General features: G+C 53.0%; 1 protein-coding gene across 1 annotated transcript in view; it reads right to left on the bottom strand.

The window, feature by feature from the left end:
- The window catches only part of Cngb1 (cyclic nucleotide gated channel subunit beta 1), a 69,385-nt gene extending 50,680 nt beyond the window's left edge, over nt 1-18,705 (bottom strand). The window contains exons 1-13 of the mRNA XM_087191941.1: nt 18,524-18,705; nt 16,003-16,060; nt 15,704-15,776; nt 14,799-14,916; nt 14,656-14,698; nt 13,657-13,693; nt 11,533-11,608; nt 11,215-11,254; nt 10,706-10,853; nt 9,677-9,752; nt 8,146-8,182; nt 3,041-3,200; nt 1,440-1,529 (exon numbers count right to left, since the gene is read on the bottom strand). Coding sequence (XP_087048067.1) covers nt 1,440-1,529; nt 3,041-3,200; nt 8,146-8,182; nt 9,677-9,752; nt 10,706-10,853; nt 11,215-11,254; nt 11,533-11,608; nt 13,657-13,693; nt 14,656-14,698; nt 14,799-14,916; nt 15,704-15,776; nt 16,003-16,060; nt 18,524-18,700 — 1,133 coding nt within the window. The 5' untranslated portion in view covers nt 18,701-18,705. The remainder of the gene's footprint in view (nt 1-1,439; nt 1,530-3,040; nt 3,201-8,145; nt 8,183-9,676; nt 9,753-10,705; nt 10,854-11,214; nt 11,255-11,532; nt 11,609-13,656; nt 13,694-14,655; nt 14,699-14,798; nt 14,917-15,703; nt 15,777-16,002; nt 16,061-18,523) is intronic.
- Between the last annotated feature and the right edge of the window lie 274 nt (nt 18,706-18,979).

Genomic DNA, 18,979 nt, shown 5'->3' with positions numbered 1-18,979 from the left:
AGCATTCCAGAGGTTGTGAGCTCCCCACCCTTGGGGGAAAGCAAGTAGAAGCTGTGTTCCTCAGGCCAAGATGGGAAAGAGTAAATGTGAACTGAGCAAGGGTGGACTGTGAGCAGATGACACCCCACAAGCACCCAGCCCCAAAATCCCTTGTTGGTCTCGTGGTGTAAGCCCTTCCTGACCTGTGCTGAAAGGGGCCATTTGTGGAGATGAGTGATCCCGGACAGAGCGCTCTCTTGGGCCAGGCCTCACCACGTCCTTCTCACAGCCCGCACTGTGGCCCCTCTGCCAGGGCTCCTGCTAGCCCCCTGCTGTGGACATGGGAACTCGGATCGGGCAGGAGCAAAGTGGGACTTCTGATGCCAAAGCCTGGGTTCCTAACAGTCATGGCACTACCCTGCTGTGAGCTATGGCCAGAGGGTGCGGGCCAGGGGTCCATAGTGGGCAGTGTGACAAGGACAGGGAAGAATGCAAGGAACCTGGAGCAGGGGAAAGACTAACCTTCTCACCAACCCCTACCAGTCTCCTTACTGGTTCCCCTGCTTCAAGCTCTTTCCAACACAGCTGCCCTGTCACACTGCTCTCCTGCACACAGACCTTCACTGGCCCCCCACTGCTTTCTGGAAATCAAGCCCAAGACCTTTACAGCCCGTTTTGGAGGCAGCGCCTCCGCAGGGCCCTGGGCCCCACACTCTTCTTGTCTCTCTTTTCAAGCTCCTCCTCAGCTCCCTGGCCCTTGTGCCTCTCCTCTCCGCACACTCCCTCCCTGGCCATCTCCTCCAGCCCCACTGGTCAGCGCCGTGGCTGTGACCTCACTTCACCACTTCACGGCTCCAACCCTAACTGGGCTCAGGTGCCCACTGCCTGTACCTCTTCCTGTCCACCTGAGCCACCTGGCCAGCATCCTCCTCACCCCGCATCTTCACAGCCTTCTCCCTCCTTGTGCTTTCTGCTCTCCAGATGTTAACTTGTCTTTTCCTTGTGTTTTACTGCTGCAGTGCAGATGCGGGTGAGGAATCGGCCACTGACAACAGAGAAGAATCCAGGACGGCCTTGCAGGGAGCCATGAGATGGCTGGGGTGTGTGTGAGGGGAGGCCGCCCTGGCTTTGTTAATAGGAGGGGAAAGCTGTGGGCCCATTGTGTGTGTCCATTCGTGCATCCGTCCCTGCATTTAGCCAATGCTTCTTTAGTGCCTACTGTGCCAGGCACTGTCGTAGGCTCTGGGGACCTGGAGGTGAAGACACCCAGCAGCAGTCCCAGAGTGCACACGCATGTGTGTTGGAGGCGGGATGTTGAGTGGTGAATAAGAGGACTCCTGTGGGGTCCATAAGCATAGCGGAGACCCCAGCTTCTGCCACTGTCTCTGGTCAGTGCCCAGAAGCACACAGGAACCCTGCCTCCCTGGGAGAGCCCTTAGCCTGGCAGACAGGTGACTTACTCAGGCCCCTGCTCCTCCTCTTCTTCCTCCTCCTCCTCCTCCTCGACATCCTCCTCCTCTTCTTTTTCCTCCTGAGTCAGGGACAGCTCCCTGAGTTGGGGTTGGAGATAGGAGTGAGCCCACCACAGACACCCCAAGTCTACCTCTTGCCCCCATTTTCTGTAGCATGTCCCATGACTGCTAGGACCAAACCTGGACTCCCCAGCCAAAGCTTACCTGGGGCCCCCACCTGTGCAGCGCCCCAGCCCCCAGCAACCCCAGGCTCTCTGTGGTGTCAAGTCCTCTTCACTACATGAGGGGCCTCTCCCAGCCCCTACTGTCCTGTGGTGACCCTGGGCCTCTCTGGGCCTCAGTTTCCCCATCTTATCCTGAGGACTGGAAACCTCCCAGCTTGAGTAGCTGTCACTAAGCACCACTAGTGGGAACAGAGATTGTGCCATTCCTATGGAGGGTGATTTGGTGATCACTGTTATTGTTCCCGTGTCCGAGGACCCAGTGGGCCCCCCTGGAGATCCACCCTGCGGAGGTGTGCACACGTGGGCATACACACACGCATACATACATACAGGAGAGCTTGCCGCAGAATTGTTCACACTAATGAAATTTGGGGGTCAATTTCCTATAGTTAGATCCACAATGCCCCCTGAAAGTCCAAATGTTAACAGTGTATTCCCCAGACCGATGCAACTGGAAGGTATAGACCCTTTAAGGGGTGGGGCTTTGTGGGAGGTCTCAGGGCATTGATGTGTGCGCCCTGGAAGGCAGTAGAGAGACTGCAGCCCCATCTTCTATTTTTCTTTCCCACCCCTGACATGAATCAAATGCTTTTGCTTTGCTGTACACTCTCCACTGCTGACCTGCCTCATCAGTGGCCCAAAACCATGGGGCCAAACTACCATGTTCTGAAACCTCTGAAACCTTGAGCCCCCCCAAAGCTTCCTTCTATAAAAGTTCATTACCTCAAGTATTTTGTTACAGTAACAAAGCTAACATATGACCTAAATAACCATCTGTGGAAGATAGGCTAAATAGATTACAGTATGTCCAGATGATGGAATATTATGCAGCCATAAAAACAATGAGTTTGCTGTCTATGTACAGAATGTGGAAGGACCTCAAGGTATATTAATTGAACAAACATAGCAAGGTGCAGATATGTGCATATGATACACTATCTTTTGCACATATAAGAAGAGGGGAGTACATGCTTGTAGAGTACATGCTTGTAGGTGCCCACATTGTCTCTGGAATGGGGCAAAAAACCCAAATAGCCAATGTGACCATGGGGAAAGGTAGGGGAGGCATGCTTGGCTCCTCTCCATGCTTTTTTTCCCCCAGGTATTAGGGATTGAACCTAGTACCTTTGTGCTAAGCTATACTCCCAGCCCTTTTTTATTTTTTTATTTGGAGAGAAGGTCTCACTAAGCTGCTAAATTACCCAGGCTGGGCTTGAACTTGCCATTCTCCTGCCTCAGTCTCCCAGAGTGCTGGAATTACAGGTGTGCATCATCACACCCAGCTTCCATGCCCTGTTTTACCTTTGGGACTCTGTACTGTGTGCTGTTGTTTTACTCTTTCCCAGGACTTCTCTGGCTCCTCACCTGGGCATCTCTATCACAGCCTCATTCTCTTCCTCAAACACCAGAGCTGCCTCTGTCCCCTGTGGGCTGGTGCTGCTGTCCTGCTCGGCATCTTCCCAGTGAGGGTCAACTTCTTCGAGGACAAGGTCAGAATCCACCTGCTCCGTGGGGAGGATGCTGACTGCAGGAATGCAGAGGGGGCCTTTATGGGGTATGAGAGGGAGCCCTGGATGTAGCCAGCAGCACATGAGCTCCTAGCAAGCAACGGGCAAGGAAGGCACCATGGCCAGCACAACCACTGACCACTGGGCCAGGGCTCATGTGATGGGCTGAAGCCCACAGTCATTCACCCTGTCTCCTTTCCTTATTTTCTCCCTTTTTCTCTTGACATGGAGCTTTATGGTTGATCAAGTTTGTTTCTCACTGAGGCCTCCTTCTTAGAAGTTTGTGCTGGAGAAAAAAGTGCTCCACACTACAGCATTGCAGGTGGTGGTGCAGGCTGGTCCTGGTGACAACATCCCCATGAGCCCAGCACTTGCTTCAGGCAGTCCTCCCTGCCCTCCTAGCCCTCACAGCTCCACCTGCAAGGGAACTGGTGGAGAGGTGGGTGGAGGAATCCTCCCTTCAGAAAGCAGTCTAATTTCCAACATTGCTCCATGCACCCTGACCCTGACAATGAAAACACCCAGGGCCTGGAAGCTTAGGAGAAAAGAGTACAGGAGAGTCTCATCCTAAACCCAAGCCCACCCCAAGCAAATGTCAGGGAGCAGGGGCCAGACTGCCTGGACACCAGGTATCCCCCCAAAATTCCAGGGGTCTTGATGGCCCTTGAGCCAAGCATCAATTAGTAACTGTGACTTTAAATAGAAGCTGGTCTCAAGGCTTCTTTTGTGATCTTGGAGGTTATTGCTCATGGTGTAGCACAGTAACAAAGACAGCAATAGTAAGTACAGCTACACTCCCAAGCCAGGCCCTGTGCTGAGTGATTTACAAGGATTAACTCTATTAGTCCTCACAGCAACCTCTGAGATGGGAATAATTACTATTCCCATTTGATTTCTATACTTTTGTATCTTATCCTGTTTTACAAATGAGCAAACTAAGAAGTAGATGATCACTTTATTTTATGGGGCACTTCCCATGGGTCAGGCCTGGGACTCCCAGCTTCCAAGTACAGATATTATCCCTGCTTCCCAGGGAAGCCCCCTGCACACTCTGAACGAAGCTCTTCCACGGTAGGTCCTGGCGTCTCTGGCCCTGCAAATGTCCCTGGGGCTCGATCTCCCTGGAGGGTTTGAGGGAGGTTCCTCCAACCCGACATCCAGTGGAGGGATATGTGAGATGTTGTTGTCCACAGTGGTGTAGCCTCTACACTCCAAGAGCCCCTTGGGACACAAGTTGCTGCCTGGGCACAGCAGGAGACATCCAGGGCACAGAACATTTCCCAGCCTGAGGACTCATTAGCACCCAGAAGACTGAGAACAGAGCTCTGAACTGTATAGACCAAAGAGCCAGCCCAGCCACACAGGAAGCTGGAGACAGAGCCCAGAGCCTGGTGTCCTGACCCCTTATTCCACGGAGCACAGGCAGCCACTTGGTACTAGGTGTCGTCCTGGGTGGGAACTTTCTTCTCTGCAGCAGACCATAGACTGTCCCCAATTTACAGCCAGAGATGCCCCAGCTTGAGAAGAGGATGGTGCCCAGGTCCCTAGCCAGGAGGGCAAGGAAGGGTATTCTTCCACATCACCCAGGGCAGGGCCCTGCAGGACTAGGAAGAAATCACCACCCTGGTCTGGAGCTCCAGCCCCTCTGCAGGTGTCTGAATCTCCCGGATGCTCCAGGGCCCCCAGGAACCCAGATTCTGGTGGCTCCAGCTCACAAGGGAGCTGCTGCTCCACTCAGGGCTGGTGCTTTGCCCCTGGGCTCCTCTCAGATATGCCAGCTCCTGCTCAGTGACCTCTCTGTCCTCAGGGCCGTCAAGTGGCTTTCTGATCCCTGCCAGTGAAGACCAGCAGTCCCATGGAGAAGGAGCCCCAGCAGATGGGTGCCGGGGTACATAGGTTCTAGGCCACCCCAGCCCCAACCCCAGACCCCGGTCACTAACATAGCCAAAGTGCTGGCTCCAAGCTGTCCTCTTGGGTAGGTCTGGGTTGTGACACTCCCTCTCCCTAGTACAGATACCTGGCCCTGAAGCACTGGCCTCTCACTCATTGGACATTTTTAGAAGTAAGGCCCCAGTCCCTCCCATCATCAGAACCATGTGGGGAGGTGGGCACCTCTGGAAGAGACAGTCTCTCAGGCTACCCACACTGTAATCATGAGGTCTAGGGGTGCGACATTGTTGACAGTTGCTCCCAGTTGCTTTAGCTGCTTTGATTGCTTTCCCTGCCTCCGATGCTTGCTCGGCCCTGGTGTAATCTTTGTGAAGTCCCTCCCTCCCTCAACTACCCACAATGGCTCCCTGCTGACTATAGCCTAGTCTCCTTGAGTTAGGCCCCAACAATCTAGCTTTACCTTCAGCATCAAGGATTCGAGGCTTGAATTAGCTGAAGTGTCCAGCACTCTTACCTCCCAGTGTTTTTTCGCTTTATTCCCTCCACTGCAATTATTCTGCTTCATTGCCAGTTTGAGACGCCATGGGCTCAAACCCAAATTTCAATGGTGGGTACAAATGAAGGGCCAGTGCCATTGGTTTTGACCTGTCCTCCCCAACAGTGTGGGTCCCTCACAGCCAGCGCTTCCCACTTTCTGAGCAGGTCAGACTTCCTCTATACAAAGCCTATGCTTTAAATGTTGGTAACTAATTCTAATTTCTAAAATCACTCCTTGACCCAAACAAAGACACCAGGGCCAGCTGGGACCTCAGGCTAGTTCCTCCCTTCCTGCAACCCCGGTACCACCGGACACAGCCCATTCAGTCCACCCCTTTAAAACCTACACACTTGGCACAGGCTTGTTCCAAGCAAGGATATCATGCAATCACAGGTGTGAAGTGCTAATTCATGATTTTTTTTTTTTGGTACTGGGGATCGAACTGAGGACCTTGCACTTGCAAGGCAGGTGGTAGAACTACTGAGCTAAATCCCCAGCTCTAATTCATTACTTTTATTTATTTATTTATTTTTGGTACTGGGGATCGAACTCAGGTCCTTGTGCTTGCGCAGCAGGCGGTGAAACCACTGAGCTAAATCCCCGGTCCTAATTCATTATTTTTAATGTCAGTTAAAATGTCTGCCCTAATCATGGGTAGTCCCCAGTCCTTTGAGGAAGAGAAATGGCCAGGCCTTAGGAGGACCACTTCTGGGAGAAACTGGGTCCCCCAGGGGTGTGGTGTGTGGTCGAAGGGAGGTGCTCAGTGTTGAGGCCTGTGTGGGGATGTGGGCGCCTTCCGGTGAGGAGGTCTACCCACTATGTACTTTGAATCTCATGGCTGCCCGTGGCCAGCCCTCCCCTTGCTGCGGTCTGGCTGCTGCCTCTTTGCCAGGGACACTGAGAGGAGCCTCTGGGACAGAGCTGGGAATCGGCCAGGACCAGGGGTTCGCAGCTCAAGCAGGGGGAGGATCAGTGGCCACCTCTCCCCCTCCCCTGGGCCAGTCTTCTCTTCAGGGTGTCCTTGTGTCCTTTCATCCATCCGTCTGTTTGTACATCTGCGCTCTCCCAGATCCCCTTCTCCCCTGTTTCAGAGGCCTCCAGTTGCCACCACCCCTGAAACAAAGGAGAAGACAGAGGGTGGGCAGCTGGTGGACAGGCGGAGGGGTGGATGGCCGGCTGGCTAGGGGAGGCCAGGGGACAGGGCGGGAGCAAAGAGACACCCCTTTCCCCCGACCACTCAAGTTACCCCAGGAGGTGGCTTGAATAGTGTCCTCCCCAAAGATGTGCACAAATCCTAACCTGTCACCTGTGAATGTGACCTTATTTGGAAATAGGATCTTTGCAGATATAATTAAATTCAGGATTTCAAAATGAGATCATCCTGGATTTAGGGTGGATCCTAAATCCAGTAACAGCTGTCCTTACAGAGGAAAGGAGAGGAGGATTTGACACAGAGGAAAAGGCCGCATGTGACTGGAGGGCAGCTAGAGCCAAGGACCCCTGAGGACAGCCAGCAGTGACCGGAAGCCAGGAGTGGGCAGGGGACAGTCTCTCCCTCAGAGCGTCAGGATGAGCCAACCCTGGCAGCACCCGGATTCTGCACTTTTGGCTCCCAAGTCCTGGGAGAACACACTTCTGCTCTCCTGAGTCACTCAGTTTGTGGTCATTTATTATGGCCACCCTAGAAGACGGACCTGCACCATCTGTCCTCATTGCTGTCTGGCGCCCACCCGTGACCACATACTCCAGGACCTGCAGGGAGGCCCCGACCGAAGCAGGCTGAGACCACCATTCACCCGGGGGCTACAAAGCCTTGCATACACAGTGGGGAGTGGCCCTGGGACCCCCACACCCAGGGTCAGAGGGCCTATGTCCAGAATGGTATAGGGGCTACCACCACCTGCAGGCCCTGAACACTGCTTTGCTCATTGCTAGAGCCTATCACAGGCCAGCACACTGTGGGCTGCCCATTATGTTTGTTGAATGAATGAATGCCTGTCCATCACATCCCTTTCCAGGGGCATGAAGTGAAGGAAGAACAGATTCTGTCCCTTGCCCTCCCTGCCTGGCCTTTGTCCTCCATCCATCAGCCCTGGCTCAGGGCTGGGGTAAAAGGCATCATCACCTCCCAGCCCAGCCACAGTGAGGCGGCGCCTCCCGGCTCAGGGGCACTGGCATCTGTGGGATCTGGCTCTCCCAGGGACGCCTTGTCCCTTTCTTCTCCCCTGACCAGGACTATGCTTAGCCAAACTGACTCACCCTGAAGCCAGGGGCCAGGGCCACTCTTCCTGGTGCTGCCCACAGGAAAGGGGTGCCCATCTGGGGGCTGCATCCTCTGGATGGGTGCTAGATACCACGTCTGGGTCATTCTGGCTCCAGGCTTGGCCCTGGCCAGCCGCACAGGCTGACCACAGGTGAGGCCCACAGAGTAGGAACCCCTGCAGCTCTAGGTCAGTTATGCCCCCCACTTAGACCCAAGGACACAAAGCAACCTCCCAGAGATAGACATAAGGACCCACTAATGTATCACTTACGGGTCTGCACGTCGCACATCTCAGAGGACCTCAGCTGCTGCACAGAGAAAAGGAAAGATGCTATCGTGGCTGCCTTACTGGCCTCTCTCCCCACTTCAGCCCCCTCCTGGCACACCCAGGGCCAAGGGGCTTTCCAAATCCCCCCAAAAGACTCCAGTGCCTCAAGCTCTACCCTTCCCTGCCATCCCCTGCCTCAGAGGCTGCCCTCTGTCCTCTCCCTGTCCCCTTGGAGCCATTGCTTGGTCCCTCTCAGCGTCTTTGCTCAGGTGGCACCTCCACCGGCAATGACCTTTCTTCTGCTCTCTGTGACACCCTCCTCCCGCCCTCCTGGAGGCTGGCTCAAAGCCCCTCCCAGGCCTCTCCATTTCTCTGCCTCACCCTCATCCTCGGGCCCCTTCTCTCAGCCAGGGCATCTCTACCAACCAATTGTTTTGGCCACTGAGCATCCCCAATTCTGAAGCCAGTTCAGCTTCCTGCAGGGACCACATGAATGCAAAGCCTGAAGGCTTAAGCCCAGGCTTCCTGTGTTCTCCCCAGCACAGCCACCAGCACAGGGCAGCTTGGAAGATGGGCTGATGGAAGAGTCCAGATGTGGAGTCCAGACACCTAGATTCTGATGCCAGCCATGTGACCCTGACTCATTTCTCTTGGCCCGCATTGTCCCATGAAATGGGGAAGAAGGTCCATGCTGTGCCCAGAACCAATGAGGGAGCTGGGGGGGGGGGCTCAGTGAGACAGGCTGGGGGTGCCCCCAGATAGCCATAGCAAGGGCACGTGCTCAGAGGAGCCAGGCAAGGACCCTGAGTAGCTGAGTGGCCCAGGACCTGGCCAGGGCTTCCTCTCTCCTGGGCCAGGACATCTTCTCTTACAGAACACTTTCCTGCTTTCTCACAACTCTGGGTGGTGGCAGGATTGTTAGCCCATTGCTCAGGTGGAACAACTGAGGTTTCCAGAAGGCTGGGACCAGGCAAAGGTCACATAGACAGGCCTCCCACCTTCCAGTTCAGGTACTTCTACAAAAATGTGCATCTGTCCCCAAGAAAGAAGGCCAGGTCCCAGGATCTTGGGGAAGGAAAGGACTGAGTGTCAGAGGTCCTGTTGCCCACACCACCCCTGTTGCCATGGAATTCACACAGGACCTGCTGGCTTCGTGTGAGCCCCACTTCATCCCAGAATATCCCAGGTCTCTCTTGTCTCCTGGCCTTTGCATGTGCTTGGAGGTCACCTCCACTGGGAAGCCTTCTTGATGCTCCCAGGAGGCGCTGTCTCTGAGCCCCACACCCTCCCTGTCCCCCACAAAGCAGTGTGAGCTCCTGATGGGCCAGCACTTCCCTGCCTGCGGCCATGGTGCCTCAGAGAGTGTGTGGGATGAACATGCGCCACACAGACAGGCAGGCTGGGGGTCTGTGCGTCCACCACAGGCTCCCTTCTTTTTGCCTTCCCCAAGCGCTCCGGGCTGCCTGTCTCACCCTGACCTGAGCTCCCAAGCCCGCCCCTGTGCCCTCCACCACACTGTAGGCCCAGCACTGACCTGCTCCCCAGTTTTCCCATGGATCACCGGCTGCGGCAGGGCCATCTCCAGCCTGTGCAGGAGCCATGCTATCAACCTGCCATGGGAGAGGGTGAGCTGTATCCAGGTGGGAAGCTCATGGGGAAACTGAGGCCAGAGTAGCTCCCCTAAACCCCCAGACAGATAGCAAGACCGACAAGAGCTAGAGCCTTCCAGAAGCTTCTACCCATGTCTCCAGCCCCAAAGATCATTTCCTCCATCCCCATCGTCCCTAGCTCATCAACTCTAGTAGCTCAGCTACTGCTCAGGCCCCAGCAGGCAGCTCAGCAACCCCACACTGCCCCCTCAGCCCCAGAAGAGCATTTCCGGGCTCTCACTGCCAGGGTGCAGTCACTTGTCAACACCCAGCCTGGTTTTAAATATGTAACCTTCGACCCACCAATTACACTTCCACTGGTTTATTCTACAGATTTACTTGTATGTTAGCCAGTGAGACACATACAAGGCTACTGGTTGCAGCAAAAGTGTGGAAACAAATCTAAGTGTCCACTGAGAGGTTACATGAAAGCTGTTATGCACGTATAATGGAGACCCATGCAGCTGCTGAGGCAGTGAAGGAGAGCCCTCTGTATCAAACGACCTCTGCAGGAGTGTTTTTTTTGTTTTTTTGGTCCCGGGGATCGAACTCAGGTCCTTGCACTTGCAAGGCAGGCGGTGGAACCACTGAGCTAAATCCCCAGCCCACCTGCAGGAGTGTTTCAGGTGAAGAAAGCAAGGCCAGGGAGAGCACAGGCAGCTTGCTCTGGTTAGGTGTGTGCTGAAAGGAAAAGTGCCCTCTTGGCTTGGGGGTGTGGGTTGAGGGAACTTGGGAGAGGACCAGAGCTGCTGGTGGGGGTGATGTGGGGAAGCTCTGCACAGCCCAGTGAATTTTCCCCCAGGTACATGTGTTAATTCTATAATTTAAAAAATTACCTTTGTGAAGGTTGGGTGTTGGCCTGGGCCAAGGCACAATCCTGCTCCTCACAGGAGGTGCAGCATTTGGGGGCTCACCTGGCAGGGTCCCTGGGTGGTGTCAGGGAGGAGGCCTGGAAGCTGGGCTGGGGCTCTGCAGTCGGCTCCACCTCAGGCTCCAGGGAGCCAGGACTGGGCAGGGAGGGTCTCTCGGTGGGCTCCATCTCCAGGGTCGGTCCCAGAGGTTCTAAGCAGCAGGGAGAACAGGAGCTAAAGACCCTTGGCAGGGCTCCATTCAGTCCCTCCAGGGCAGAGGGTGCCAGATTGGAAGCATTAACATGACTGGGTGGGGAGCCTCTTGGGACCACCCCAAAGAGGAGACTTGGCAAAGGCCTCATGAGTCTGCCCCAGACTTGTTTCCCAGCTTGGGCTAGGGAGGAGGCTCTAGTGCCCCCACACACATGCACAATAGCCCACTCCTGGCAAGCTCTGAACCCCTCCCTCATCTGGGATAGGGTTAACAGCCTCCCCCCAAATCCCCCAGGCCTGCTTCCCGCAAGCCCAGACTATAACTACCTTCTGGCCCCTCCCAGGCTCACTCCCTGTACCTGGGCCCAAGACAGCATCCGCAGGCTCAGCTCTGCAACCCTGGACACAAACAGGCAATGAGGTCATAGGTCATGGTTCATAGGTCATAGATCAAAGCAAATCCTATGCACAACACATCCTGGCCAGTTGTGCCCTGGCCTGAGGCCAGTGCAGGGGCTCAGTGCTGCCCCGGAATCCCTCCATCACCAGGCACTCACCTCCCATCAAGAAGGCTCCAAGGAGGAGATCACCCTGTGGTGGGTCCCAGGGAAGGGGACAGCCTGCTAGAGAACCCCTCCCAGGGGCTATGCTGCCCACCCCTCCCCTTCCACACTCACCTCAGGGAGTTTTGGGGGCTGAGGCAGCACTTTCTCCAGATTCTGCTTGAGCCACCTGAGCAGCCATGGGCTAGACCTGTGGAAGGGCCAGTGGGCAGCCTGAAGGCGGGGCAGACATACCATCCTGACTGCCCTCTGGGGGCCTGGCCTTCACCAGCCCTTCCTTGCCCTGGGCTCTTGCTCTGCAGTGGGACCTTGTGCTCAGTGCTCTCAAAAGGCCCCCAGGAGGCGAGGAAACTCCTGCCAACTTGACATTCAGACCCAGGGCTGGACCAAGCTCTGGAGCACCTGACCCAGCTTTGGCAGCAGGTGAGGTGTGGGAGCTACTTGGGGATCTGAATGTGGCACAGGAAGCTCCCTGTGACAGGGACAGATAGAGCTGCCCTCATGGGTGCATGACCTATATAATCACATATAAGGCCCCATACTTAGAAATACCCATTTTGTGTTTAATGCATGTTATGGCTTATATCTAGATGTCCCCCCAAAGCCCCTCGCAGTCATCGGTGGGGAGTCTCGAAGGTGGCTGGATTACAGTGTGTGAATGTAGATTAAGGGTGTAATACTGGGATTAAGGTGGTGGATAATGGAAGCTCCACCTTGGGTATGGGTGGTGTCAATCAACAGGCTTGTAGCCTGGGTGGAAAATAAAGGAACAGAAAGAAGGCAGGCTGCTGCTGCTGATGCCTGGTGCCTTCCTTTTGCCACACCATGTACTGTTTCTCCTCTCCAATGCCCCTCTGCCATGCCACCCTGCCTTGGAACCAGCTAACTATAGACTGAAACCTCTACAAACTGAGCTGAAATAAATCTTTCCTCCTTTAACTTTGGGTGTCGAGTATTTTGTCTTAGCAGTGAAAAAAGTAATTAAGACAAGGCACTACTGTCATAGTCTGAAAATTAACATTTTTTAAAGGAGCCCAGCATTTTCATCTTGGACAGGATACCATCAGTTATATGCTCCCAGGGGAAAATGTTGGGTTCCCAGATCTAGCTGTTCTCCCAGAAACCCCAGCTTCTACAGGGAGCTGCACATTCCCAGGCCAACCCTTCTCCACAGGGATGGCCCAAAAGAAAGCTGGAAGGTCCTGCTGCTACCCTCATCCTAAAGGACTTCAGTGGTCCCAGGAGTCAGCCAAGCAGCTACCTCAGAAGGAAGTAGAGGACCCAAAGAAACAGGGCTGGCACAATGCGCACATGGATAGAGCGTGTGGTTGTCTGTATTCATCTACTCATGTGTCCCATGTGTACGGAGTCCCCACTCTGTGGCAGAACAAAAGCCCTTTTCCTCAGTGGGGTCAACAATCTAATGCATGAATGAGGTAACTGGAGATGAATGCTTCAAGCTTACTTTGGGGACCCACAGTGTCCTGGAAACTTCTGGGTTATAGTTGGCACCATCTAAAAATGAGGATTTTACTTTAAAAACCTTGATTTATGTCTTTTCTTATAATACCAGAGGTTCATACAACACCAGAGCACTTTACAAATGTAAACCATTATTATAAAGCTGTTTTTATCCACAGGGCTCAAAGGACTTTACTATGTCATGTTTCATCATTACAGATTTAAAGATTGTGCTTTGTTTTACAGTTATCACCACTGTCTGTGCCATGCTGAGCCTGTACTCCCACTGAGGCAGAGGCAGTTGGAACTGAGCAGGGTGCCCTGCAGCAGGATATGGGCTCTCCCATTCACCAGCCGGCCACCTTCACTGATGAGGAAGCCACCGTCCGTCAGCTCTAAGGAGTCAGCCACTGTTGCTGACTGTGAGGCTGACACGACTGAGCACCTCAGTGCCTCCAAGCTCTCCTTCTGGACTCCACGTGAACCTTACCCACACAAAAGCCACGTGTAAGGACCTTATCCACCACCTCTGCCTTCTCAGAAGGTGACCCCCCCCCAGGGTCTCCCATTAGCAGTATCACAAGCCACAGGCAGCACATGGACATTGTCCCAAGCCCATGGATAATGAAAGTGAGGTCCAGGAGAGGGAACAGGCAGGTGCAAGGTCGCACACAGAGGCAGCAGCAGGCCCTGCTCCTGAACCCAGAACCTCAGCTGTGGGCACACTGCTCAGCCCACACCCGAAGGTAACAGTAACACACAATGATAGGGACTCACCCAGCATCTTGGGCTCTGGGGGCCCCACTGGGTCCATCTGCAATCCCTTCAGGGTTAGAAAATAGAGAAAGGCACGGAGGGAAAGATGGAGAGAAGTTGATCAACGGGTACTGAGTTGCAGCTAGACAGGAGCGAGTTCTGGTATGCTCTCTACACAGAGTGACTATTGATAGCAACTGGGTCCTGTCTATATCACATGCCTGTGCACACCTGTAATCCCAGCAGTTTGGGTGCTTGAGGTAGGACAATTGCAAGTTTAAGTCCAGCCTGGGCCATTTAGCAAGACTGTGTCTCAAAATAAATTTTATAAAGGGCTCGGGATATAGCCTGGTGTGAAGGCCCTGAGTTCAATCTCCAGTAATACAAGACTTTTTGTTGTTGTTTTTGTTATTGTTGTTATTCTGAGACAGGGTCTCACTATGTAGCCCAGGCTGGCCTTGAATTTGTCCTCCTGCCTCAGCCTCTGAGTGCTGGAACCTCAGGCATGTGCCACCATGCCTGATGTACAAAACTTTTTTTTCAAAGCTAGAAAAAAAGCTTTTGAATGTTTTTAATCATAAAGAAATGAGAAAGATTTGGTAGACCTACTATACAATGTATACATATAACAAAACATCACATGTATATAGTTTTTGTGTTTTTAAGTATCAGTTAAAAAATAAACTCAATTAAAAATAAATTTATAGGGCCGGGGCTTTAGCTCAGTGGTGCTGCACCTGCCTCGAAAGTGCAATGTCCTGAGTTCAATCCCCAGTATCAAAAAAATTAATTGCAAATAAAATCAATGAGAAAAAGAACATAGAGAAAGGTGGTCAACTATAAGAGACTTGCCTGGAAACTGCCCAGGGCCTGGGCAGCCTGGAGCAGGAACCAGAGACCCTCTGAAGCCCAGGTCCAAGCCTAGAGAAGCTCTGGCCAACATGGACTCTCCCAGGGGGCATCCCATCCCAACTGCCCCTTGGCTCCACCCTGAACAGTCCCCCTGCCTCATGGCCTTACCTGTGTCCCTGGGGCTGCAGAGCCCAATGACCTGTGCTCCATCCTACGGGGACAGACCAGACAGACATGGCAAGGAGCCCAGGGGCAGCCTCCCACCCACTGCTCTCCAGCTGGCCCCTCCTCAGCCTCCAGCCCCTGCATACCTCAGCTGGAGCCCCTGTGTCAGCAACACCATTCTGGGCCATCCTGCCACTCCAGGCAGGCTGCGGCACAACCTTCTCCATGCTCTTCCTGAGCCAGGTCAGCACCCAGCCACTGGAGCTGCCAGATCACAGAGAGAGACAACCATTTACCTCAGCCCCAGCCCAGCCCGGCCTGCATGGCAGCCCACAGTGGCCCAAAGGATGAGGCTTGGGCCTGGGAGATTTCAGACCTCTCACTTCCCTCCTGAGCCTCATGGTCCTCTCTGACAAATGGGGAACACCAGTGGCTCCTGTCATGAGGCCAGGTATGCCCAATGCTGTTTGGAGCCCCCCAACCAGCTGCTCAGCACAGCATGGCCAGCCTCTCCTGTCCCCATCCTGTCACCTCGGCTCTAAGCCCCAGCCTATGAACACATACTCAAAGCTCCAGAGAGGTCTGTGGGGTGTACCTCTGGGGTGCTCATCCACATGTGAGGGCTCAGACTCACTGCCTGAGCTCAGTGCCACCCTTAGCCCAGATGTGCTCAGTTGGAGGAGCACTGGGGGCTACAATGTCTGAGCCAACAGGGAGATTCCAGGCACAAGTGTAGATTTCTAGCTTTGCTGGGAAAATCAGAAGCCCTGAAATCAGCCCAGCCCTGAGACAGCCCTGGACTCCCTAGAAGGGGTGCTTGTTACTGCAGCCCCAGCCTCCATTTCTCTAGGTCATGATGCCCATTTGGTCCAGGAGACCCCCATGCTCCCTGAAGCTCTCCCCAGCCAACTTCCAGGATGTTCCAGGGCCCTCTCCCAGAACAACTCCAGAACTGAATCCAGTGCTGCCCTTTCCCCCTCCCCAGTGGCCCACTGGCTTGGAGGGGAGTAGGGTGCTGGCCCTAGGGAGAGGGGGAGGGTGGTGAGGTTACCTGTACACATCGGGAGCCACTGTGACCTGGGCCTGGAGGGCTGTGGGCAGAGGAGGGGCAGCCTCCTGGGTTTCTGGAAAAGAGTCCCCCAGACTTTAGATCTAGGCCCTCCCAGAGGCCCATTTCTATCCCATTGAGAGGCAAGAGAGCAAGGAGACTCCCAAAGTTTAGAAGGCCAGGGTTCCAGTTCGGTTCAGCTGAAAAGTCTCCAGGAGCCCACCCCGAGCTTCTCTGAGCCTCAGTTTCCTCATCTGGGGAAGGGGCCGGCATGAGGCTCTGCTGGGGCTTCCAGCACTCACCCTGAAGGCTGGAGTCAGCCGCAGCCACTTGCTCCTCGTGAGCTGGTTCTTCAGGGGGCTGGAGGGTTCAAATAAGACCATATAAACTGTAGGTAAGACTGCCTGGTTCGACAGGAGGAGCCCTTGATTCACCCCAAGGGACCCGCAGCTGCTGAAGGGCTAACTGGCTCTATTCTTGGCCATCTCTGTAAGTCCTGGTGGCCTCGCTTTCCACCTGGCGCACTCTCTTCCTTCCAGCCCTAGGGGTCCCATACCCAGAGCGGAACCTTCACTCCTACCTCCCAGACCTCTCATTTCCCCAGGAAGCTGTGCCACTTCAGCGACCTTAGAAGAGGGAGGAGCAGTTAGAGTTATGAAGGCCTGGGAAACACGGGGGAAGCGGGAGGGGAGGAGCCCATTCCCTCACCCAGCCAGGGCTCACCCTCCCTCTGGCACAAACTTCCCAGTCCTCTAGCAGACAGAGCTCCACCTCTGCCCTCTGCCTCGCACCTGCCTCTGCAGCCACACCTCCTGCTACTGCATGCACCTATGTGCACATACAGACAAACATTCACATGCACACAAACGTGCACACACTTTCACATGGATTTATATATGTGCATGGACTCAAATATAAGCATGTACACACACATAGGTATATATGCTGTGACACAATATATCTCAGTATGTATATACAAATAAGTGCATTGCACACACATGTGAATGCATGTACAGATGCCAAGTGTACACACACATATTTATGTACACATATATGCTACAATGTATACATGCCAGCACATGTGACCAAGGCATATATACACACATGCATGCATGCAGACACACACATGTATATAGACCTGCCAATGTAGGCATACAGACATGTGCATACACATAGGTACATTTGCATGTCTCTCTCTGCATGTATATATGTATATATGTATACACCACATAAATGTGAGTGCTCAGTATACTCAGTCATATAAACAGGCATATGTACATGTGTGTATTTGCAGACAAACAAATATGTGCATATATGTGTGTATACACATACACAAACTTCTACATTTACATACACAACCATACATGTACATGCACAAAAAATATATATTTAGAGATCTGTGAACATGTGTGCACACATATGAACATACAAGCATGTACATACACATAAAGACACAAATATATTCACATACTCTGAAATTTGATAGACACACAGTAGTATGTCACATATACACGTGGAACCACACACACTAATGCATGTGCAAATGCACATAGACATAAGTACATATGACACAAATGCACACACATTGGCTGGCATGCCCCTATGTGCGCACAGACGTAACTCCAAAGACACCCTGAACACATACACATACATACCCATGTGCACACACACGCACACACCCTATGCCCATTTCCTAAACACACCCTGTATGACCCTAGAAATGGCCTTTCCCCTGACAGGAATGCCCAGCCTCAGCACCTCCCCAGGTGAGAATTCTGCCCAGCCCTCTGAGTCTAGTAAGCACTTCCTGTCTGCTTCCAACCCCCAAAGTGATAGCTTTGTCTTCAGGGCTCCTAAGTTCTCCGTCTGCCACACCCACTCACCCTTTCAGAACAGAGAGCTGAGCTCCATGCTGGGGCTCACACATTCCCTCGGCAGCCCTGTCTCCTGCTCTGGCAGAACAAGCTGACTGGGTGCCTGTCCGCTGGCCCCAGTGGCAATGCCTTATTCATCTTTATGCCTTCAGCCCTGAGCACAGGGCCTAGCATCAATTGGGAGCTAAATTAAATCTGTTCACCCCAGCTGCTAAAGGAGGTGTTGTCAGGCTCATCAAGGGATGCAGAACAGCAAGTTTTAATATGCTTGAAGAAAAGTTCTAGAAAAATGCTCTTCAAGGTGTGGTGTAAGCACTGGTGTCAATCTGAAAACTGTTACTGGTGCACTATGATCAAATAGTGGGCACCAGAATGTATAGTAACTCCCTGCTTTCTTCACTGAAGAAAGTGTTACTACAATACAAATACCAGCTGAACTAAAAGGGTGCCTAGTTACACTGTAGATTTTCACAGTAGATTTTATTCTGAGCAAGTTCCTAATCTCATTGTGGACTGAAGATAAACAGTTCATGCACTGGCTCCTTTGAGTGGTTCTACTCTTGATCCTAGAGGTGGGCAAAATATAGCCATGGCCCATATCCAGACCGGATTTTGTAAATAAAGTTTTCTTGGAACACAGTCATGCTCATTTGTTTATGTATCATCTATTGCTGTTTCCACACTATAATGGCAGAGTTGTATAGCAGAGATGGCATGACCCACAACTTACACTATATACTATCCAGACTTTTATAGAAACTGCCTTGAGTAAGCCCTGTCCATTGGCCTGAGCATCCTCGTTTGTATGAGTGTTGGACTAGCCAACTACTACCACTAGCTCCAGCTTTTTCTATTGTAGGACCATGGGGAGCAGGTGGCCCAAGCTCTAAGTCCCCAAGCAACAGGTCAGCCTGCCCCTCCTCATGACCCCCATCCTCCTGCTTCTCACCAGGGACTCGCCCTCAGGCTTGGCCTCCTCAGGAGCTGCTTCAGGCTCAGGCTCTGGTTCTGCCTCTGGCTCCAGCACCAGCTCTGGCTCTGCTTCTGCTTCCTCTTCTTCCTGCATCTTGGTCTTCTGAGGGGTCCCTGGGGGCTGAGGCAGCACCTTGTGGACCCAGCCCAACATCCTGATACCTGTAGGGAACAGAATCCTTAGACGCCCCAGTGCTTACCATTATTCCCATCATCTATGAGCCATGTCTGTGGGTTACACATTTCTTTCTCTGTTCATCATCTTTAAGAAAATATTTCTGCAATTATATGTCCAGGTATTTACCTTACAGAATTACTCAAGGCCATACACATATACGTATAAAGAGGTTTGTTGCAACACTGCTCTAGTAAAAGATGAAAAATACCCAAATATTCATCAGGAGTAGAAATTGCAAAATATCTAAACATTCAT

This window comes from Heterocephalus glaber, unplaced genomic scaffold, assembly GCF_053883595.1.
Source record: "Heterocephalus glaber isolate CG9 unplaced genomic scaffold, H.glaber_assembly_v1.0 deba00000071, whole genome shotgun sequence".
In the NCBI taxonomy this organism is placed as follows: Eukaryota; Metazoa; Chordata; class Mammalia; order Rodentia; family Bathyergidae; genus Heterocephalus; species Heterocephalus glaber.
This window is presented reverse-complemented; position numbering and strand designations above follow the sequence as displayed.